Source organism: Heterocephalus glaber, unplaced genomic scaffold (genome assembly GCF_053883595.1).
Source record: "Heterocephalus glaber isolate CG9 unplaced genomic scaffold, H.glaber_assembly_v1.0 deba00001608, whole genome shotgun sequence".
Classification (NCBI taxonomy): domain Eukaryota; kingdom Metazoa; phylum Chordata; class Mammalia; order Rodentia; family Bathyergidae; genus Heterocephalus; species Heterocephalus glaber.
In genome coordinates this window covers 17,437,359-17,461,529 of record NW_028258379.1, presented here as the reverse complement: position 1 = coordinate 17,461,529, position 24,171 = coordinate 17,437,359, and the positions used below count along the sequence as shown (strand labels likewise).

The following is a 24,171-nucleotide window of genomic DNA, read 5'->3' as shown; positions in this document are numbered from 1 at the left end:
AGATTGAATTTTTTTTCTTAAGTAGTTAATATGGTTGAATGTTCTGCTATAGATATTTCCTCTTGTCTAAAATTTGAATAAATATCTATTATTCTCCTTTCTAAATGTAAACACAGGAAACTCACACAAGTACAGCTTTTACTTGTCTCCAGCTGATTGTCACATATTACTGCCTGCCACAGGAATGGTTAAGACATCTCTGATTAAGACATTTCTTCTGTGGGGAACATCTCTCTCTGTTAGGTAGTGTGCACCTTTTGTTGGAAAAAACAGAAGGAACAAACAGAGTTGCAACCTTTGGCTATCGTATTTGTGTTTCTGTTTTGTGTATGTGTGTGTTTTTTTTATTTTGTGGGGGTCTTTTTCTTTCCCCAGTAATGGAGATTGAGTCCAGGGCCTTTCATATGCTAGGGAAGTGCTCTTTTACTGAGCCATACCTGCCAACCTTTTTTTGTTTTGGTTGGTTCATTGGTTTGTTTGAGACAGGATCTTGCTAAATTGTGTAAGCTGGCTTCAGATTACTGGCACGACACACCACCGCTCCTGGTCTGTTATGTGTTTTTATTTCCTTTTCCTTTCTATGAAATTCCGTGTGTGTGTGTGTGTGTGTGTGTGTGTGTGTGTGTGTGTGTGTGTGTGTGTGTGTGTGTGTGAGACAGAGAAAGAGAGAGACACACACAGTCTCACTATGTAATTTAAACTGGTTTGAACTCATTATATAATCTAGGTTGGCTTTAAACTCCAGGAATCCACCTGATTTAGCCTCCCAAGTAGTGGGATTATGGGTGTGGTCTACCACACCTGGCTCCAAAGTCCTTGTATGAGAAGAGCAAAATCATGTAGTTTTGTAACCCTTTGCTCTAGTGATAAGCAATAAAAAATATAAAGTCAGGTTTTATTTTTTTTTTAATTTTTATTTTTTTGGAACCAGGGATTGAACTCGGGACCTTGCGCTTGCAAGGCAGGCGCCAGAACCACTGAGCTAAATCCCCGGCCCTAAAAGTCAGGTTTTATGATGAGATGTCTCTCACGCCTGTGAAATATACATCACACTGAGTGTTACAGATTTGGGGGAAAATTTTAAGGGCTTCATTTCAGAATAAATAAAAGTATGAAGTTACAGTGGTAGCACAGTGATCTTCAAGGAATTTGTCTTTAACAGGAAAATTAGGATCCTCATTAATGGTAACCCAACTAAATTGTCTTAACCACCTCAAGGACCAACAGAGTCGTAAAAACTTGGTTTTATATAGACAGCTGATGAAGTTAAATGTGGAACAATATCATCTGACTGCTAAATTCCCAAAACACATTTTCATACATGTTCCAGACAGATGTATTTTTAACCTCATACCAAAATAAGGTTCTTTAACAAAGCATTTATTGAGTAAATCTCAAGTGAAAGGAAAAAGACCATCCATTTTAAATTTTGTTCCCTCCCTATTTGTTTTTTAGGAGGTATATGTATTTGCAATGCTATGTTCACACTCTTGCTAGGTCTTCTTTATGCTTTTATTTCTAAATGACTCACTAATTTTAGATATAATTTGATTGTAAACGGTAACTAAAAGGGAAGACATACCCTAGTTCGATCCCCAGTACCAAAAAAAAAAAAAGGCAAGACATTTAGCATGAAACATTGGTCATTTCATAAACATATTAAGCAATTGAAGCAATCAACCACCACATTTAATCAGGTCAAACATACTCAATTGAAGATGGCAGTAATTGACCCATTTGCCTAATCTTTTTCTGTTCAACTCTGATTATGTTGATGTCTTCTGCTGAGACACACTTCCTGATTAAGAAATGTGAAATTTTGGAATAAAGTGAGGAAAGAGGAAGATGCTTTGTGACTCAATTTCTTTGTGTGTGCTGTAGATATGCAAAGTTTAGAGAAACTGTTGAAAGATGCCATTGTCTATGGTCAGCCTCGGACACGAAGGGTCTGGAAGAAAATTCTAATCCTCGTGGAAGGTATATATAGGTAATCCTGCTTTACTCTCTTATCTCTGTGTCTCTTGCTCTTGAAGTCAGAGAATTCTTAAGCTGAAGAGAATGCCAGACTAGTCCCACCTGGAAATTAAGGAAACTATTATGATTTCTTAAAATACCTAGTAGCAGATTCCTCACTGGGACAGGACAAAAACCTTTTTGTCTGCATACTACATAGTCTCCAAATTCCCCTATTTGGGTCCTTTATTTTTCTCCTGTTTGTAGAGTGAACTTTACATGTAGGGGCAAGAATATAGATTCTAGAGCTGGGGATTTAGCTCAGTGGTTTTGCTGCCTGCTGCGCAAGCACAAGGACCCAGGTCGATCCCCAGTGCCAAAAAAAGAAAAAAAAAAGAATATATGTCAAAACAAATTATTATAGACCACTTAATTTTAAGAAATTTTTTTTGGTTAATTTCTACAGTCCTTTTTACTTCTTTTTTATTCTTTTGTGTAATTTTAATTGCATGTACAGTGCAATATAAAGTCTAATGTTGCCTATAAGTGCAGATTTTAGAAGAATCTGCTGTGACCTTAACTCTGTTATAAATGAATATCAGTTGTCTTCTGACACTTGTCTTAAAAGATCTAATCTCCTTTGCCCTAGACTGCCTAGCCATGGCTTCATCTGACTTTGTCACTTTAAAACCATAGGTGCATAGGCCCGGGTATTTATCTCGGTGGTTCCACCGCCTGCCTCGCAAGCACAAGGACCCGAGTTCAATATACAGTATCAAAAAAAAAAAAAACCATAAGTGCATAAACTCAACACATGAATAATGAAGTGGACAGTTCCCAAATTTGAGAGTTTAAAAAGTCTCAGTGCATGTACTTTTTTAAATCCTGTTTTGCCAGTATGGAGGGGTCTATTGTTCGCCTTCCTGAAGTGATTGCCCTTAAGAAGAAATACAAGGCTTACCTGTATCTTGATGAGGCTCACAGCATCGGGGCCCTGGGCCCTACAGGCCGAGGTGTAGTGGAGTACTTTGGGCTGGATCCTGAGGATGTAGACATTATGATGGGAACGTTCACAAAGAGCTTCGGTGCTGCTGGAGGATACATTGGAGGCAAGAAGGTAAATGGGCCTTGAGAATGGGTAAACGTAGTGGCTACTGGATTTGGTAACTGTTTAGCAGATGGGGACTTGAACTAAGCTGTGGAGATCCTGAATTTGTGGCTTAGGATCCTATTGCTAGTAGACTTCTGAATTCAGCTGCCCAGAGAGCATCTCATATGATGCCTACTCACTGAACTAAAGGCGAGTTCTGTTCAGTGTTTTGTTGTTCGAGTTTCTTTCTAAACAACATACTGGTCTCAGATACAGAATACCCTCTTTTATGAAAGAACACACAGTGGAGTTTCCTGGTTGCTACAGTCTTTCCTTGGGTTTGGGCTGTGCTCACAATTTTAAAAGGAATGAGGTTGTTATGGGAGCCAGTAGGAATAGAAAACCAGTTGCCTTGCCCTATTGTAGGTACACGCAGAAACAAGAAGAAGGAAGACTGTAATAGCTCTAGAGTACAACAAAGCATTATAGTTCTCAATTATAAAATTATATACTGCACTCTAAAGCAACTACGAACATGGAAATGATGAACCATGGAAGCAGGCCAGGATTTGAATATTTCTCTCTTTGCTTCTTGAGACCCTGGGGACAGCATTGAGTCTTTCAGTTTCCTTGTCAGTAAAATAAAGATAAGTATGTCTAGCTTATAATATTGTACTAAGGGTTTAAAAAATAATGTGTGTTCGGCCAGGGATTTAACTCAGTGGCACCACACCTGCCTCACAAGTGAAAGGTCCTGAGTTCCATACCAGGTACAATAATAATAATAATAATAATAATAATAAATGTGTGTCTACACTACAACACAGCTATGCTTTGGAAACATTATGTTAAGTGGAAGAAGTCAGTCACAAAAGGTCACATAATAGTATTTATTTATTTTTGTATGGTATATCCAAAATAGGCAAAAAAACAGAAAGTAGCTAAGTAGTTGCCAGCAGCTTAAGGGATGGGGGAAATGAAAAGCAACTGCTCATAGGTATGAGATTTCCCTTCAGGATGATGAAAATGTTCTAGGATTAGATAGCAGTTTCATTGTACAGCTCTGAATATACTAAAAGGCACTGAATCATACACTTTAAAAAGGTAAATACAACAGTATATGGTTCTCTATCCAGCCATTATGTTTTGAATTTTACTTCAACATTAGAAGAAGAAATAGTATATGTCAGGTATTTGTGTGTAACACATAGTAGGTGTTCATAAATGTTCTAAATGCCTCTGTAAAGCTCAACATTGGGGGTTACCATACACTGTCAGACCTGGGGATATAGCTCAGTGTTATAGCACTTGCCTAAGTATACGTAAGGTCCTGGGTTCAAACTCCAGCACCAGAACAGGGAGGGGGTTTAAATGGTAGCAAAGTTTTATTAAAGGTAAGAAAAGAAATGGGCTATGTAGAGGTAGTTTGGGCCAAGTAAAAGTAGGAAAAGAAGTACACCCTACAGCATGAGGGGAGGCCATCCATGCAGGAGAAAACACAGTGGCCTAGATTTCTTTTATTCTCAAATTTTACCTTTTTGTTAGTGGGACTAGCTCACTTTGAAAAGTTAGCTGCTTTTTGGTATGATTTGTTGGTGTGAACCAAATGATAGAAAAATTTTGGGAGATCATTTAAGTACAATATATTTGGGCTTTAGGGTTTTTTGGGGTTTGTTTTGTTTTGTTTTGCTACCGGGGATTGAACTCTGGACTTTGTGCTCGTGAGGCAGGTGGCGGCACCACTGAGCTAAATCCCCGGATCTTTTAGTGTTTTACAAGTAATAGATTACTTTATAGCCATATTTTGATTACCTTTATTTGGTTTGGTATATAAGCTTATTGTGTGCGCATTTTATTTAAAAATGTAACTGGAAGGGGTGGGGACTTAACTCTGGTTCCACCACCTGCCTTGAAAGCACAAGGTCCCGCATTCGATCCCCGGTACCAAAAAAAAGGGTACCAGAGAGTAAGGATATACAATTGTTTTAAAAATCTTTGTAACTGATAGACAAGGTTTTATTTTATTCAGAGAGATGTCATTACTGTTTTAATGAAATATCTAGTGAATATCTGCCACATTCAGATCATTTTTATAAATCTCCATGTCTGGGGGATATTCTGATACCCTTACAATTAATATTAGAGAACTATCTGTGTGTGGGGGGGGATTAAACCCAGGGCACTGCACATGTTAGCATGCACCATACTACTGAGCCACAGCCCCAGTTCAAGAGAACTGTCTATTATTTAGGGATATAAAGATGGGCTCTGCAGGCAGAGGGTGAAATGCAGATGATATTTCCTATAATACTGTACTTAGGTGTAAATCATTGTATTTTTTTAAAAAGGCAATCCAAACACCTTCTTTAATTCAGCTTTGTACATTTACTTGTAACAATAAGAGAATGTTCTTCAAATTTAGAAAGATACTTTAAGATCAGTTAAATTTAAAAAAAAAAAAAAGCAAAACCTAAGAACTTTGCCATGTTTCTGACCCAGTTGTTTGCTCTCAGTTTGCTTCAACCATGTTGGTTGACCTTTCGTCTTGGATTACTCCAGGCAGCTGAAAGGAGGAGCTCATTAGCATGTGGAAGGGAAGCACAAACATTGCCAATGAATTCAAGAGTTGCCTCTAACTATCACCCTTTATGGCCTCCCCAGGAGCTGATAGACTATCTGCGCACACACTCCCACAGTGCAGTGTATGCCACGTCCCTGTCGCCACCTGTGGTGGAGCAGGTCATCACCTCTATGAAGTGCATCATGGGGCAGGATGGCACCAGCCTTGGTAAGTCTTTTTTCTGTTCTTTTTTTTTGGTACTGGGGATTGAACTCGGGTCCTTGCGCTTGCATAGCAGGTGGCAAAACCACTGAGCTAAATCCCCGGCCGAGTAAGTCTTTTTTTCTTTGACCAATTTCCTGTGCTCAGTAAATACTTAGCAGCCAAGTGTGTCCTTTTTATTGATTAGTAGATCATATTATAGCCGTGTCTTATGCCTCTTTATTTGGGTTAGTACCCAAGTTTCTTGTGTGCATTTTATTTAAACATTTGAGGGGGCAGGGATTTAGCTCAGTGACACTGTGCCTGTCTTACAAGCATAAGGTCCTGAGTTTAGTCCCTGGTAAAGTCGAAAGTTACTTTTTTGCGCTAAAATAGGTTTCCTAAGGGGCAGGGATGGCATACTGGGAGGCCTGTTCCCGTGGACACTTCATTGTGTTAGATACATGTCCTGAGAATTATACTGGAATTCTATGCAGTTTTTTCCTGTGCAATTTTTAAATTTATAGATGATGAGACTTTCAATCGTACATGACTTTTTTGGTGGGGGACTGGGGATCGAACTTGGGACCTTGCACTTGTGAGGCAGGGGCGGTGCCACTGAGCTAAATCCCTGGCCCCCAAATCAATCTTATAGTAAAGTATTATATAATTATTTATATAATTATAAAGCAGAAAGATCAAGGCTAAGATTAAGTGTAACAGTGTATTTAAGAGCTGCTATTTCTAAGAATATCCTTGACTTAACACTTTGTAAAGAGTTTCTAATTTAGTATACAGGGGATAATGAAGGTCATCCTGAATTTTTGATTTGTCTTTGGTGGGACTTGTAGTTCAAACTGGATGCCCTGGTTTAAACATGAAAATGAACAGTAAAGTATGTTCTCTGATATTTGACTTTTACTTTGTATCACCAGAGGGCAGTGTTGACTGTAGATCAGAAATAATAAAACAGGAGCAATTGAGGCTCTGTGTGTGTGCTTTTTTTTTTTTGGTACCAGGGATTGAACTCAGGACCTTGCCCTTGCAAGGCAGGTGCTGGAACCACTGAGCTAAATCCCCGGCCCTATGTGTGCTGTTTTTAACTTTAAAAGTATTTACATCGATCCCTGAGTTCAATCCCTGATACAAAAAAAAAAAAGTATTTCCATTGCCAGTATGAAACATTAATTTTACTTATTTTTTTAATGCTTCTTTAAATTCAGTAAGGCTCTTATAAAAGACTTCACATTATTAGCCTTGATCTTTCTGCTTTATAATTATATAATACTTTACTATAAGATTGATTTGGGGGCCAGGGATTTAGCTCAGTGGCACCGCCCCTGCCTCACAAGCGAAAGGTCCTGAGTTTGATCCCTGGTACCCACCCCCCCCAAAAAAGAAAACAAGAATAAAATGGTTTATCTGATTTTGATTTAAGACTGTTTTCTTAAATCAAAGTTTGTCTTAATATTTTTTCCAATCTGTCATAGATCCTTGATAGCTTTAGGAAAAGATTTTGGGAAACAGCAAAATAACATCTTCAGTTTCATGAATTTGTTCTTCAGGAGGAAAATATTTAATTAATGTTTCACACATAGCATTCGAACCTTATGAGTAGCTCCCTATTGACAATAGCTACATGTCTTTTTCTGATTTGGTATTATTGGGAAAGTGTGCTTTTACCTGTGTATATACAGAGAGAAAGACCCAGAGAGGGAGGAAGAAGAGAGAAGAAAATGAGATGGGGGGCATGCATACAGGAGCATGCTAGCATTTATGGAGTTACTTCATTCACTAGGTGCATTCACCTTACTGAAACAGTGAACAGATTTAGGTGCTAAGCAAGTTCTAACCCCTGTTAAAGTTTACGTTGGGTAATTTCTTTGGCCTGTCCTAGCCCATGGATCTGTGTGATATTACCCTGGATAAATGCCTCATCTGTACTAATGATATCTGGTAAGAAATTAAACATGGTAAATAGATAAAGGTTGAATTGGTACTGATTTTCCAATTTTTGCTTCTGTGGCCATCCCCAAAGTGTAGTGGCATGACACAATAGCCGTCTTACGTTCACAGACCTAGGGGTCAGGAATTCAGTCAGGGCACAGCAGGGATGGCTTGGCTTCACAGTGTCTGTGGCTAGCTCGGAACACTCAAGTGGTTGGGAAGACTCCATCTGGCAGCTTCCTCACTTACTTGTCACCTGGGCTGCAGTGACTTGAAAGCCAGGCTCTCAAGGCTGTTGAGCACCTTCATGAGCACCTTCATGTGTCTTCCCCGTGTGATACGGTGACTGCATACTCAGAGAGGATACTTTAGAGAACCTGCATTCCAAAAGAACCTGACCAGAACTTTATTACAGTGTGGGGGAACCTATAGCACACATGTTATTGTGTGTCACTTTTAAGACAAAAGATATTAGTGTATGAGTTTTTTTTCTAAACTAAAACCTCAGTACGCAAGTTTAATTGAAGTGTTGGCACTTTGTGATAAATAGGTGGGTTTTGGGTTGCAGTTTGGCGCTCAGTCTCTAGAAGGTTCACCATCAGTGCTTTATGACCTTATTTTAAAAGTTTTAATCTCTGGGTTTTTATTTTAAATTTTAATTTATTAGTACATGTGTATAGTACATAATGTTTACATAACTTGTGGGGAGTTGCTACATGTACATAACACATCTTTTTGTTTTGTTTTTTAAGACAGTGTCTCAGTTAATGTAATTCAGGGTGGCCTTGAACTCTCTAACCTAGGCTGGCCTTGGACCCGTGGTGATCCTCCTGCCTCGGCCTCCCAAGTGCTGGGATTACAGGCACGTGCCATCTGCCTGGCAACCCATCTTAATTCCTTTTCTTATCCCCCTTTCCCTTCCCTCCCTAACCCCTCCACCTGTCCTTTGATCCCTTTCCTTTGTTTAAATTTTTTTGCACGTTTGTAGTACATGTTGTGTACATTCCCTGTGTGGAGCTGATACATGTACATAACATATCCCAATTCCTTTTTTCATCTCTTATCCTTCCTTTTCATCTCTTATCTTTTGATCCCCTTTCCCTTTGAGAATGATCTCCCTACTTCCTATTATCTGTCTTAATTTTTACTCTGGGTTTCTCATATAAGAGAAACAATGTGATATTTAAAGTTTTGTGGCCATCATCAAGAAATCAAATAATAACAAATGCCAGAGAGGCTGCAGGGAAAAAGGAAACCTCCTACAGTAATGTTGGGAATGTAAACTCGTATAACCACTATGGAAATTCTTCAAAAAACTAAAACTAGAAATTACATTAGATCCAGATATTCTTCTAAGAATCTTCCCAAAAGAGTTAAAGATATCATATTACAGTGATGCATGAACCCCATGTTTATAACAGCACAATTCATAATACTTAAATCCTATCCTGGAAGGGGCTCGTATGTCCATCAGTAGATAAATGGATAAAGAAAATGTGGTACTTACACACCATGGAGTACTACTCTGCTATAAAGAAAGATAAACTTGAGTCATTTGTGGGAAAATAGATGCACCTTGAGACCATAATGTTAAGTAAAATCAATTAGACATACAGCTTAAATACGACCTTTTCTGATATGCTATTAACAAGCTAATCTCTAAGGCCATCCCAGATTAGAGGAGCTAATTATGTTCCACTCACTTCCCCAGTGGGAGATTTGCAGAAGAATTTGCACCCATTTTTAAAACAATCTCTACTGGCTGGCTGGCTTTCTTTCTTTCTTTTTTTTTGACAAGGTTTCACTACGTAGTCCAGGCTGGCCTTCAACTCGCTATATAGCCTAGGCTAGCCTCAAACTCCTAGTGATCCCCCTGCTTCAGTCTCCCAAGTGCTGAGATTATAGGCGTCCTCCACCGCACCCAGCTCTCTACCAGCTTTTAAATAATTTACTATATTTTTAAAAATTACTCCCTAAAATTTTTAATTAACTTGATAAACTTCTATTGACTATATTGTTTCTTTATTAAACCAAGAATAATAAAAACCAAACCAAAAGTATAGGTAAATATAATTTCTCAGAAAGCCCACTATCTGGCCTTTAATTTGCCCTGGTTTCCTTTAGATTTCTGTATATTAAAGTAATTCTTACTTTTTATGACATTGTTGGATGAATGTTTTTATTGTCCTTTTAGAAAAAAGGGTGTGGTACAGGACAGCAACATTTTGACTTTGCCTTAAGGTGAACTTATTTATGAAGTTGTATCTGCAATTAATTACTTGAGTTTGATTTTGTGATAGAAATGTCCTGCCTTGAAAGAAACTTCATTTTTTAAATTCAAGACATTGAATTTAATGAATTTCAGAAACATTTTCTATGTTTCTCTGTGGTAGACTATGAATCAGAATCCACAGGAATGACCAGTCAGTGTTTCAATAAGGTGTACATTTGGGTGGTATTGAGGATGCAAAGAACCATTGGTCATGTGTTAGTCCCAGAGAGCACAGTAGCATAGAACAATTGAAGTTTCGTTCACCAAATATTTGAGTGCCTGTTGTGTGCTAGGTCTTGTTGTGGGCACTCATGTTCATCAAAGAATAAAGCACCTCCAAATTCCTGCCTTGCAGAGTTTTCATTATATAGTATGCTAGAAATTGGTAATGGCTAGGTGTGGGGAGATAAGGGAGAAGGTGAGGGGCTCAGGAGTCCTGGGGGCCTGTTCTGGTATTTTAAAGACAGTTGGTCCTTGAGAAGGAGTATTTTAGCAGGGATATGAAGTAAGTGAGAATTCAAACATGAAAGTACAGAGTAGAAGGCCCGGAACTGGAGGTAACTTTGTGTTCAAGGACTTAGCAAGGCAGCCACTGTGGCCCGAGCATAATAATGCAAAGTAAAGTGACTAAGAATGGGGTCATGAGGTGAGGGTAAAGGTTGTTTGGAGGATGGAAGTTCTCACAGGAGACAGTCTTATAAAGGGATTAGGTTTACATGGGAAAAAATAGACACATGCTAGTTTCCTTGCCATGTGTAGTATCAAATTCAAATGCTTGAATAGTTTCTGTGGGCTGCTTAATATTGGTTGACTTGTGCCTGTTTCAGATGGGTAAGAATTTTATTCTTCAGATTTCATGAAAAGGTACAGGAAATAATGTATCCAGTACTCATTTTAATGTTAATACCTCACCCTCTGTCTCATTTTTAGAAAAGAAATGAAAGCCAGGTGTGGTGGTGCACACCTGAAATCACAGTGCTTTGGGAGCCTGAGGCAGGAGGGTCTGAAATTCAAGTCCAACTTGGTAACTAAGTGAGACCCTGTCTGAGAATAAAATAATAAAAGGGCTAGTGATGTAGCTCAATGGTAGAGTGCCCCTAGGTTTGATTTCTAGTACCAAAAAAATTAATAATTAAACAAAAGAAATGATATATAAAACTATCTTTTCTGGTCCTTTTTTCTCTTACCCATTTTCTAGAGATAATCACTATTCTGAAATTGTGTCCTTCTGTACTTTTATATTTTTGTTATCCATCTGCCCATAGTCTATACTGTATCTCCTGCTGTTGGATAACTCACTGTACTTGATATAATAACTTGCAAAAATGCTCAAGAGATGTAACTGCCTGAATCAGAACTCAGCAAAACCGTTGTCCACTGTGCGTGGGTCTGGGCTGGAGGTTGTGGGCGGGTGTTTCCTGTCGACTTGAGTTGTTTAGATACATTATGCTATTTCAGTGTCTTCCCTGGGTTGCTATAGAAAGTGTCTTGGGACGTGTGGAAAAGCCTATGAAGAAAATTTGCTTAAAAGAATGTAATGCTGAAGGTTGTTGAGACAAGTGAATGCCTAAGTGGGAAAAGAAGACGCCCATCCTGTGCAGTATTGCAGAGTAATGCATCAAGTGTACTCAGTTTTCTAGGAGTTAAATCATTAGTATTTTAGATCCTTTATAGTTAACAGAAAGTCTTGAAGAATTGTTATATAGGCATTTAATAGTGTTTTAGTAGTTGGGGGATTGGAGTTTTTAGGTGAGCCAGGAGCACATTATAATTTTTCCTCTTTTTAAATACAGGTTCTGCTGCCTGAAAATTTACACTCAACACACTTTTAAGATCAAACTAAAGGCGGGGGATTTAGCTCAGTGGTTCCGGCGCCGGCCTTGCAAGCACAAGGTCCCAAGTTTGATTTCTGGTACCAAAAAAAAAAACAAAAAACAGTGCTTGCTTCAGCAGCACATGTACTAAGAAAAAAAGAACAAAATTTAAAAAAAAACAAACTAGTTATTTTTTCAGGGGTGTCTGTATTGTGGGTTTTTTTGCTGTTGTTTTTGTTTATTTGTGTTTTTTTAGTAAGGGGGGGTCAAAGTCATGACCTTGCACTTACGAGGCAGGCATGGTGCCACTGAGCTAAATCCCTGGCCCTGTATTGTTGTAAATGTTATGCAATTGGTCATGTTGTACAAATCTTATTGCAACTTGCCTTGTTTCATGTCCTGTTATTCCTGTTGAGTATGACGCTCTCATTCAGTTGCTTTTACTGCTACTTAGAATTTCACATAGAATTACCCGCTTTTATTCATTACTTTGTGTTAGATTATTAGCTATTTTTAGATGTTGTATAACACTGCAGCAGTGGTCTTCAAAGGTGTCTCCTCTCTGTGTGTGTAAAATATTCTTTAGGGTGTATATACTTGCAGTAATGTTGGAAGACATCTTTAAAGGCTTCTGTGCCGGGGGTGGTAGTGCACACCTGTAATCCCAGTTCTCAGGAGGCTGAGACAGGAGGATCACTGCAAGTTTGAGGTCAGCTTGTGCTACATAGTGAGTTCAAGGCCGGCCTGAACTACGTATCAAGACCCTGTCACGAAAAATAAATAAATACTTCTAAATTCTTCCCACAGTGCTTATACCGGTTTACTCTTCCATTTACCAGTATGTTACCAGTATGTTCATACTTAGTGAACAGCCATTATATACTATCTTAAGTTTATAAATAAACTTTGAAGTTTAAGAAAAATTTTTAAATTTATGAAGATAACTAGCCTTGAAAAGAAATAAAATATCACAGAAGTTAGTAGTGATTTGCAGGGGAAATATGGAATGTAGCCTTCATACCTGGATGCCACCTAGAGTTGATGGAACAAGAACCAGTGGTTTTGTTCAACACTGCAGTACAAACTACCAGAAAAGCCAAATTCAGAACCTAGGGGTACTTCCCAGGTGTGGCAGTGGAAGTGGCTAAGGGGAAAAGGGAAGTGTCTATTTTTATTTAATAATATTCTATACTATTAAAGTTTTACTTTACCATATGAATATATATTACTTTTATAATTAAAACTTTTGTAGTTAGATTGCAGAGTACATTAAGCACCTACATGGAAATAAATCCTGATCAAAATGAGGTTGAAATTAAGGCTTAAACACAAAATAGTACACAATTGCTTATTAATAAATAGTTTCATCTCCTCTGTGGGCAGATGTGCTGCCCTGTGGTGAGAGTGTAGAGCCTTCAGAAGCTGCAGCGGGCAAGGGAAGATAAGGCCCTCTCTACCCCTCCTCCCACATCTTCCCACATTTCCCTTCCAATGCCTTTTTGCCAAAGAAGAGGGGGACACAGGACTGGACTGACAGGTACATGTGGAGAGGCATCTTAATGTCAGTGCATGGCAGTTGTGCTGCCAGTGGGCTTATACCTTGGGGCTGGTGACCAGAAGTAACAAGGCCTAGGAAATGCTAACAGTTCTCTAGACATTTGAAATTCTAGCTTGTACTTCACACATCACTAATCCATGTACAGTAATGGAAATTTAACTATAAGATCTGTTTATGAATCAAAGCAAACTGACTAAATCAACTAAATTTTTTAATTTTCCACAGCTGTACTTCAATGTATTTTCTTACCAAAGATGTAATATGCATACCACCCAGCTTAATTTCTGACATCTAGTATCCTTTCAATAAATATATTTATTGAATTAATGAATATACATGATTTGGAAATATGAGAAAATGGCTTGGTCCTTAAAGTACTTTATAATAATATTGCAGTACAGGTGTATGTTAAGCCAGAATGGCTACATCATGAACAAAATAAACTAGATAGATGTATTTTATTTTCTGGTATTGGAGATCAAAATCAGGGCTTTCACACTGAGCTAAATTCTCAGCCTATTTTTATTTTGACCCAAGGTCTCTCTAAGTTGCCTAGGCTGGACTCTAATTTACCGTGTTCCTGCCTCAGCCTCCCAGAGTGCTGGGATTGCAGGTAGCTGGTAGATACATTTTAATAGATCAGCTTTAAAATGAGGAAGAAGTATTTTCTGTATAGAAAACTGGGCTTTTTGTACTTAATTTTGAAAGGAACCTTTGCTCTTTCAGGTGGTTGTTGGTATAGAAGTAAAAAAGGAACACCTTGGGCAGATTGAGGTTTAATTAAAACTAGGTTTGCCCCATTTGAATTAATTCCAGTAATAAACTTTTTAATGAGGTGTTAAATGATCACCCCAAGAATCCCTGGGAACTGTCAGGAGCTAATTTAGGAGACCTGAGGCACTTTTTTTGGAAGAAGCATCTCTAGATTCCCAGGGCTAAGAAGCAAAGCTGTTAGGAAAACAGCCTCTTGGAGGGAAGGTCCTAAGGAGCATTTCATGCAACTTTTAACCCTCTGTGAGCACCATTCCTTCTGAGCCCAGGAATATTTGGATTCTTTGGTTACCTCACCATTAGAAATTTATCCAAATGAAAACAAAGTTTTCAGTGTGAACAATTTTATTCTTAACAATTTTATGATTAAGCAGTGTTTCTGAACCTGAGAGTCAGATCTAACTCCCTCCTGTTCTATAGTTAACTGCCGAAAATACTGGTTCCAGAACACTGCTGAAGTATTTGCTTCAGCATTTCTCAGAAAGCTGTCAAGCATCCACTCTGTGCCCTGAAGTGGGGTGCTGTGGAAAAAGGTGTCTTAGTCACTTTTCTCATCACTGGGACGAAATACCTGACGCTCACAATTTAAAGGAGGAGAGGTTTACTTTGGTTCACATTTTTACTCCATAGTCAGCTGGCTCTAAGGCAGGAAGGCATAGTGGAAGAGCCTGGTGCAGGAAAGCTGCTCATGTCATGGAGATAAGGAAGCAGTAAGGAAAACAAGAAGCTGAGAGGGAGATGTGGTACCCCTGCAGATCACCCCATCAGTGACCTGCCTTTTCTGACCAGACCCCATCTCTTAACAGCAAGTCATCTGTAGTGCCCCCGTGGTCCAGTCCTCTTCCAAAAGCCCCATCTATGGGCACATGAGGCTCTTGGGGCACATCTAGATATAAACCATAACAAAAGGGCTGCAGAGTTGAACAATACTGGATCATTGCCTTTGAAAAAACTTATGTCTACTAGAAGGGGCAAGATTGCTAGGAAAGGCTGCCTGTGGTGGTGCACACCTGTATTACTTTCCTCTTTTCTCAATTTCTTCCTTCCTTGTCCCTGACAACCTCTTCCCTCACCCACTCCTAGGTACCTTAAACTTCCTTAAAGTCAGCTGTTTTTTGGTACCAGGAATCGAACTCAGGACCTTGTGCTTGCGAGGCAGGTGGTGGCACCACTGAGCTAAATCCCCTACCCTAAAGTCAGCTGTTTGAAGCAAACTATGATGTTATTATACTCCTTATCAAACTTTTCTAAGTGAAAATTTTCTGTGGATACTATCACACGAGTAAATCACCGGCAATCAAGGGAAGGCCAGGGATTTAACTCAGTGGTTCCACCACCTGCCCCACAAGTGCAGGGACCTGAGTTTGAACCCTGGTACCAAAAAAAAAAAAAAAAATCACCAGTAATCAAAGAAAAAGAAAAAACATTCTTGTAAGTTAGGGTCTTCATTATCTATGGTAGCACAAAAGGCCTTTCAATCAATGGCTTATGCCTTTTGAAATCAGCAAGCAATAAGACCACTTTACAGGTGGAGAAATTTGAGCTTGTGTGTGGGACAAGTTTTCTCAATATCTTGTATGCAGGTAAGATACGGCTTTCCTAACTTATTTGCTTCTACTTCTCAAGTTGCATTAGTGATATTTAATGTTTTATTACAACAGATTATTTTGTAATCTATTTCTAATTTTCTGGTTTCTAGTCTGGTAACTTTCCAAAGAGCAGCTAAATTTCCTTGTGAGTAATCAGCCTGACACATGAAAGTCCTTTTGGGCATTTGCCTACCTGTTCCTCTCCATGGGTCAGTAACCCCTTTCACCTCCCTGTCTGCTCAGAAATCTGTTCTGAGCACGTAAGAGCTTTGGCACCATGGTCTTTCTGTTTCTTCTTGTACCCCCATCTCTTCCAAAGCCAAAAGCTAATAAAAGTGTCATGGAATAAGAAACTCCTTTTATGTTCAGTAAGTTTGAAGCTGGCTATTAAGATGCCCACAGGCAGCAGGGTGGAAGCTAACCTCTGAACAAATGTGGACTTGGTCATTAAGTAGAATACTGTTCTTAGTACAGAACTTAAATAAGGAGTTTCAGTATGTTCCCCTGGGACAGGAAAGGAGCCCTGAACTAGATGCCCCTCATTTTGAAGATGTGGTCAGATGATATGAGGAAACTAAACTCTTAATTAAAATACTGAGTCGGACTTTTTTTTTTAGAATTGAAGTAGGTGAATTACCTTAGTTTTAATTAATAATGAAATTTATTTTAAAGATTTCCCCTGTTATTTTGTATGTTCAGTTACTATTGATATGAGATACACCTTTCCTTAGCTTTTTCTTCTAATCACTTCTAATTTGTGAACTTTATGGCCCCATCTCTGGAATCCGTTGAAGAACTTCGTAAACCTTGTTTGCCTATGATTGGCGTAGCTTCTTTCCCCAAATTGTTTCTGAGGGCTTTGTCTGACAGTGATCCCAGCTGTTTTTAATTTTAAAGCAGTTTATTGCTACACAAATAATATATAAAAGCAAGAAATAAGATTGATGGACTCTGCTCTTAATTAAGAACTAACCCTGAGCTAAATTCCCAACATCCTTCCTTTAGTTATTTATTTGTTTGTGTTTTTATTTTTATTTTTCTGAGACAGTCTTGCTAAATTCCCCAGGCTGGGCTTGAACCTGTAATTGTCCCGCCTCAGACTTACAGAGTGCTAGGGTTATAGGCATGTGCCGTCACACCCAGCTCCAGATTACCCTCCCCCTTTGTGTAAAACCACCTTTTATTTTTTTGTATTAGTATGTGTTTGTAGTACATAATGTTTACATTCCTTACGGGGAGATGCATGTACACAAAACGTCTTTTTTAACCCCTGTCCTTCCACTCAATTCTTCACCCTCCATCTCATGATCTTCTTCCCCTTTGAGAAAGATGTCTCCCTGCGTCCTATTTTCTGTCTTTCATTTTGCTCTTTACTTTGAGTTTCCCATATAAGAGAAGCCATGCGATATTTAAGCTTGTGTGTCTGATTTATTTTACTTAACGTTATGGTCTCAACATGCATCCTACAAATGACTCAAGTTTATCCTTCTTTATGGCAGAGTAGTACTCCACCGTCTATAAATACCATATTTTCTTTATCCATTCATCTATTGATAGATATACAGGCTACTTCCAAGATTTGACCATTATGAATTGTACTGCTATAAACCTGAATATGCATATATCACTGTAATGTGATATCTTTAACTCTTTGGGGAAGATACCTAAAAGGGGAATAGCTGAGTCAAACAGAAATGTGTAGTTTCACTGTTTTGAGGAAAAACTGAAAGGGCAGTCTAGATGCCCTTTCACAGCTTGCTAGATATGAGAGTATTCTGAAGAGCAATTGATTTTTTAAAAAATTTGTTCCCACCATTTTTCTAGTTATCTAAATATCTGATTCATATCCCCCTTCAATCTACTTTCATGGTAGAATGAGGTGTTAAAGAAAAAATAACTCACGGGCTGGGGATTTAGCTCAGTGGCACCACACCTGCCTCGAAAGTGCAAGATCCCGAGTTCAATCCCTGGTAGCAGAAAAAAAAAAAGAAAAGAAAATTACTAAGAGGAAGCATCAGGGTAAAGAGGCTGCTTGCCTTTAGAATTCTTGCTGAGACAGACCAGGGTGACAGATGAGACCAAAGGTGATCCAGACACTAGTACAAAGAGTTTTCTCTAAACTGACTTAGCAGGCTCTTACTTTACAAGAACACAGAAGGAAGCCCAAGGTCTGGCATAGTCAGGAAGGTCTCAGGAGAGCTTAATGTCGTTTTGGTCCAGGAAGTCTTTGTCAGAGCTTCAGATGGACCTCATTAAGGTGGACTCTTTTAAGCTCCTGTGTGCAAACTTTACCCATGGACCACTTGCATCAGAGTTATAGGGACAGACACATTGCAGACATGTTGAGTATCTGGGGATAAGATATTCTACCTCATGTTATCTCAGAGGACCCTAGATGCAGACCTGCAGTGTACTCATAAGCCAGGTTAAGCACCACTACTGTGAAGTTTATTAACAGCGACCAGACCACTGAATTGGCCAGCCCCTAGAATATGCATTTTAAAGAACACGCCAGTCAAAAAGCAAACTGGGGCCGGGGATTTAGCTCAGTGGTTTCGCTGCCTGCTGCGCAAGCTTAAGGACCCGAGTTCGATCCCGAGTACCAAAAAAAAGCAAACTAATGTTTAAGAGGCTTAGGGGTTACTTATGTATTATTTTAAAACTCCTTTACATCCAAATAAACCAAAAACAGTTCTGATTGCTGGTAATTAGAAAAGAAAATTAGAAGGCGAGATATATTGGCTCTTCCTTTTAAAAGAAAAAGAGAGAAATGTTTGACTGTGGGACAGGAGTTTGGTTGTAAAACTCCGCTGCCAATTTTATTGTTTTTTAGAAATCTTAATGCATGGGGCCCTGGCTCTTTCACCCTAATGGTTGATGACCCTTGTTGAATGAATCAGTGATATAGGTGAAGAAGTTAGAAACAAACCATATAGGACTGGAGATGTAGCTTAGTGTTAGAGCATTTGCCTAGAAACCAAGTAGGGGAGGCAGAGAGATAGTGGTAAGGAGTCAGGGGCAATTCAGAATCCCAGATTATTTAGTGCATAACCTACAAATGGGATTGCTTACATTAAGGCCCTTGTTTTTTTTAATGTTCAGATATTAATCAGTTTGTGAACTTCGAACTTATTGCTACCTCTAAAACTATTAGTTTTAATTCAAGCCAAGCCTTTATCAGTGATTGTGCAACTTCTTTGTAGGTGGATACTTGACAACAGTATACATGGTATATTTCCCCATCCCTTTAGTTCTGTCTAAATGTGGCTTGTGGTATGTTCCAGCCCCGCCACAGGACAACAGAATAGTCTTGGGACAAATTAAGACTTTCTGGGGCCAGGGATTTAGCTCAGTGGTTCCGTTGCCTGCCTCGCAAGCGCAAGGACCTGAGTTCAATCCCCGGTAACAAAAAAAAAAGACTTTCTATCCTAGGCTGGGGGTGTAGCTCAGTGGTAGAACGCCTGCCTAGTGTGTACAAGCCCTTGGAATCAGTTGCCAGAACTAGGTGGTGAAGAGGGGACATTTTGTCCTGATTGGAAGTTGGCTCTCTTTAAAACTCAGTTTCTTACTTTTTCAAAGGCTCTTGGCCTCTTTTCTTCCCTTTGTTTAGGGCTCTCTGTTTCCGGCTGTGCACTGGTAATCATTCTTTTAAACTTTTGATTATATTGAATCAACAACGTTAAGCCTTGGCCCCTGCTGCTGGTTGCACATCCTGTGGCAGTCCTCAGGAAATCCTAGTTTTTGGCATTGAAATGAATTAAAGGATTAAGCCACTAATAGGGAGGAGGTGATAAACCTTCCTTGTGGGAAGAATTTACTGTGCATTGCTTGGTGTTAGCAAAAGCTGCTCTCCTTCTTGTATGTAGACAGAAAACCAAGAGACCACTTTGGAACACTATCCCAAGTTATAGAGAGGCAAATCTATCTGCTTTGATACCCATTAGCCTGACAGTGGCCCAAGCTGAGCACTTTGAAATTTGTTGCCAGTGTAGCAAAAACAAGTGCCGTATCTCTGAGATGGTGATCCTCCTTCTTACTCATTTTGCTTCAGGTTACAAAATTACTGAGCTCTTGCTTCCTGCAAGCCCCTTATAAATATCCCTTTAACAAGACTCCATTGAGCCACAAAAATACCTTAGCTTTTAAGGAGCCAATTGAAAGTACATTTATTTTCCTTTTCTTTGTGACTCTGAAGTGCCTAACAGATTTTTCCAGTGCCATTTAGCCAGCACTTACAGGGAGTGTGTTATTAAAATCAGTCTGTCTGGGCTGAGGATGTGGCTCAGTGATAGAGCACTTAGCTAGCATGTGTGAGGAGGCCCTGGGTTCAATCCTTCACACTGCGGGTGGGAAGACACCACGTTAGGGAAGGCAGTCTGCTTTGCTTACTCTGTTGATTTAAGTGTTAATCTCATCCAAAGCATGCTCTCAGACACACCCAGAATAAGGATGGACTGAATATCTGGTACTATGGCTCAGTCAGGTTGACTTGTCTTAGTCAAATTGCTGCATAATATTAACCATCACTATAGTCTCAGTTAATTAGATTACCTTTGTTTTGTTTTTTGAAACACTTTCTCTGTTACCCAGGCTGGCCTCCGTCTCTGAGTTTAAGAACCTCCTGCCTCGCTCACCCTCTTGAGTTGCCAAGTTTAGCCCACTTTCTTTGAACACTAAAATTTGTCTTCGGAACTTTCCAGCTTTGGTGGAAATGAAGGCGTGAATAAACTTTTCTAGGCTGCTCAACATTTTTCCATCTGTGTTGGCCTTAGCAGTGAAGAAACATCCAGCTTTGGGTTATAAACTCTGCCCCCCCCATGTTGACAGTTTTATAATATTAAGTTCAGTTAACTTTATAGCTTAGTGTCTATTTACTAGTTAAATTTGTATAAATGATGTTTATATTGTTGGCAGTTTCCTAGATAGAGTATCATCAGTAGCACCTAAGAAGAACACAGAATTGTGCAATTTTGTCTTGTGATTATAGTAATTGACAGTAATAGACTGATGAAGTAAAAACCCTTATGAACATGGAGTTTGTGTTTATACAAATATGAAGATGTGTTTTTGTGTTCTGATTTAAGTTCTGGTTTTGGAATTCTCTTTATAGTTTTACTTCGAGTCTTTTTGCTGAATGATACATGTATTTCAAGGGTCAACTGTTGAGGATCCCAAATACAGGATTTTTAATATGTGCATATTAATTTTTCTACCTGTTTACTCATTTTTATTTTGTTTATAAGAACAGTTTATGTCCACTTTCAGAAACCCAAATATTATAGGTAGGTATAAATCACAAAAAGTAACCAATGTCATCTGTTGGATATTCAATTGATAAATTTCTTCTTTTGCATGTACTTATATACAAATGATTTTTATTACTGTTGCTGCTTTTAGCAATAGCATATGAATATCAACATTTGATTAGAAGAGTTTGATAGTTATGGAAGGGAAGGAAATGAGTGTTTTTATCACCTTTTTAATTTTTAAGAACTTTTATTAGTCCATATTTGCAGTACAGAATGATTACATTTATTGTTGACAGTTGGGACATATACATGTTTATCATCTTTTTAGCAGATATAGTAGAAGTTGCGTTCTAGAATTGTTAAAATTTACTCCATAATTTAATAAGAACCATAAACACCTGAGTTTTGTCAGGACGCCTCTCCTCACTCCCAGTTTTGAATCATGTTTAAGAATAATGAAAGAGAAGTAAATCACATGGTGAGAGGCAATCAGCTTATGAATTCCTCGTAAATGAGGAGGCTAACACTGCCTGGCCAAGTGATAAATTTGGGGCTCTTAATTGTCATCAGAGTATGTGCTCCTTATTATTCCTGCATTTTCTATGTGCACCTCATCTGCTAACAGCCCACACACGGCAGATGTGTTACAATGTTAATTCTCTCTATAAAGTTTTTCTTTAAAAAACAAAATAGAAAATAAAGCAATCCATTGTTGTTTGTTAATTTTCCCTAAATTTTGTGAGAGCACTGAGCTTAACCAATTGTCCTCTTAAGCTTTTAACAGTGAGAGTTAATCACCCCAACAGAGCACATATGCCCTTGGGCAAGCAGGCTCTTTATCCACCTGTGGTGCTGGAGGTACACTCCATCCTGCCTTCTCTTTCCGTCATGTATTTCTCTTTTACTCAAGATCTTTAATATCTTTTTAGCAAACAAAGAATATATATCCATATAGATATGTTTCTTTCCCCAATTTGAATATAGATAAGGCCTTAAGATATTTATAGGCCTTGTTATAGGTAAAACAACAAAAATAGACGAGCTCAGGTGCATTCAGGGTGATAATGGTCATAGGCACAACAAAAATAAATAATCAAATTACCCTACATATATAAATATAAAATAACAAGTTTTCAAACACCATGTGTTAGACATGCATTATTTCATTATTTTAAAAACAACCTTGTCTTCAGCCCTGTTTTGCATATGAGGAACTGGGCTTTAAGAAGTAGAGTTGGCTAAAGCCATAGAGCTATTTAGATGGTGGAGGCAGGATACAAACCTAGATAGCCTGTCTTCAGAAGCATATCTACTGTACCACCAAAGAACCAAACTGTAACCAATAAATGAAATTTAGAGAAATAGAGTTGTTAGTTCCCTTTCTTCCCTCTCAGACCTACTTTTACTGCTTTTATGCATTACATTCAAAATGACTTTCTAATGACTTCAAGTTTTAAAATAGCCTTAATGCAAGCATCTCTGTTTTTGTCCACATTTTTGGTCCCATTTCTTTTATGGTAATGGTAGTTTTCAAATAAAGAGGGTATCTCCTCACATTTGAACACTGTACTCAAGTTCGCAAAGGTAATTTGCCTCACCTGGATGGTAGTGGATGACATGATAATCTAAACTGGAGAATAAGTAAACTGGTAAAAACTAGCTTTGGAAGGATGGTAGAATACTTAAGGTAAGATATAGGGAGCTTGTTTATAAATTGCAAATTAAGAGTGTTGAAGAATAATTATACATTAGTACAGTTGGCTGTGTTCTTGGGTTAGGTCTTAAATTTAAGGATGTATCAAAGAATTAGAAAATAGAGAACTAGAAATGCCAAGGACAAAGAAGTAAGAAAGCCCTCATTTTTGTCTTTGAGAGCTAAGGCTAAAGCCAGAAGGTCAGAGTATGTGGTTTTGTATGGAAGATAAGAAAGGCATAATTTTAAGGGAAGAATACACTAGGGAGGTAATTAATAGCAGTTATTATGCATAGTATGTCACTATGCACTAAGGACTGTCTTAAAAATGGTTTTCATTAAATTTTCAGAACAAGTTTTTTTTGTCTTGGTACCAGTATCGAACTCAGGATCTTGTGCTTGCCAGGCCACTGAGCTACATCCCCAGGCCCAGAACAAGTTTTAAACATCATTCTCCGTCTTTTACAAAGTAAGGAAGCTAAGAGGTTAAGGAAACGGAGATGAAGTCACCTACCCTGGTCAGTCACGTAATTACTGAATGGTGGAACAGGGTTTAAATCCTCATACCAAGTTCTAGAATGCTTTTTGTGCGCTAGATATTTACGAATATTCTAGATGATTGTTTACCTTAATGTATACTAGATTGTTACTAGTGGTAGTGTAATTGGATGTAGATAATTCTGCTTTGTAATTTAAATTGGTTTGAATACATAGAAGAGTTTTCATTTTCTCAGAATATTTCAACTTGAACATCTGCTGGGTGGGTGTTCTTAGGAGTGGTATTAGAAAAGAAGGAAAAAACAGAGTTTGTGCCTTCAGCATTTGCAGTTTGTTTTGGTGATAAAAGACCATACATGAAAGACATAAAAGCAGTTAACAGGAATTGAGAAACAATGGCAAATTTTTCACACCAGAGAAACTATTCCGTATTTACACGTGTCCTATTTATTTCACTTAAGAGTATGGCCTCAATGTGTATCCATTTAGCCATAAATGTCTCTAGTTTCTTGTTCTTTATGGCTGAGCCTTACTCCATTTTATGCAAAAACCATGTTCTTTATCCAGTCTCCAGTTGATTGGCAATTGGGCTGTTTCCAAGTTTTAACTATTACACACTGCCACTATAAACATGGGTGAGCATGTATCACTGTGGTATGATTCTTTTAATTCTTTTGGGAAGACAATCAGCAGAGGAATAGCTGGGTCAAATGGGACCTCCAGTCCTAGTTGTTTGAGGTATCTCCATGTTGTTTTACACAATGGTTGCACCAGTCTGCACTCCCACCATCAGTGGAAAAGGATTCCTTTCTCCCCATACCCCTGCCAGCATTTGTTATTGGTTGATTTCATGATAGCAGCCATTCTTTCTGGGGTGAGGTGGAATCTCAGTGTTGTTTTCATCTGCATCTCTTGAATGGCCAGTGATGTTGAACATTTTTTCATACATTTATTTGCTACTTTTATTTCTTTGAGA

General features: G+C 38.5%; 1 protein-coding gene across 1 annotated transcript in view; it reads left to right on the top strand.

The window, feature by feature from the left end:
• Sptlc2 (serine palmitoyltransferase long chain base subunit 2) overlaps positions 1-24,171 on the top strand; it is a 115,758-nt gene that overhangs the window by 65,112 nt on the left and 26,475 nt on the right. Inside the window, exons 7-9 of the mRNA XM_004837119.4 lie at positions 1,882-1,987; positions 2,851-3,070; positions 5,705-5,831. Of these exons, the coding sequence (XP_004837176.2) occupies positions 1,882-1,987; positions 2,851-3,070; positions 5,705-5,831 (453 nt within the window). The remainder of the gene's footprint in view (positions 1-1,881; positions 1,988-2,850; positions 3,071-5,704; positions 5,832-24,171) is intronic.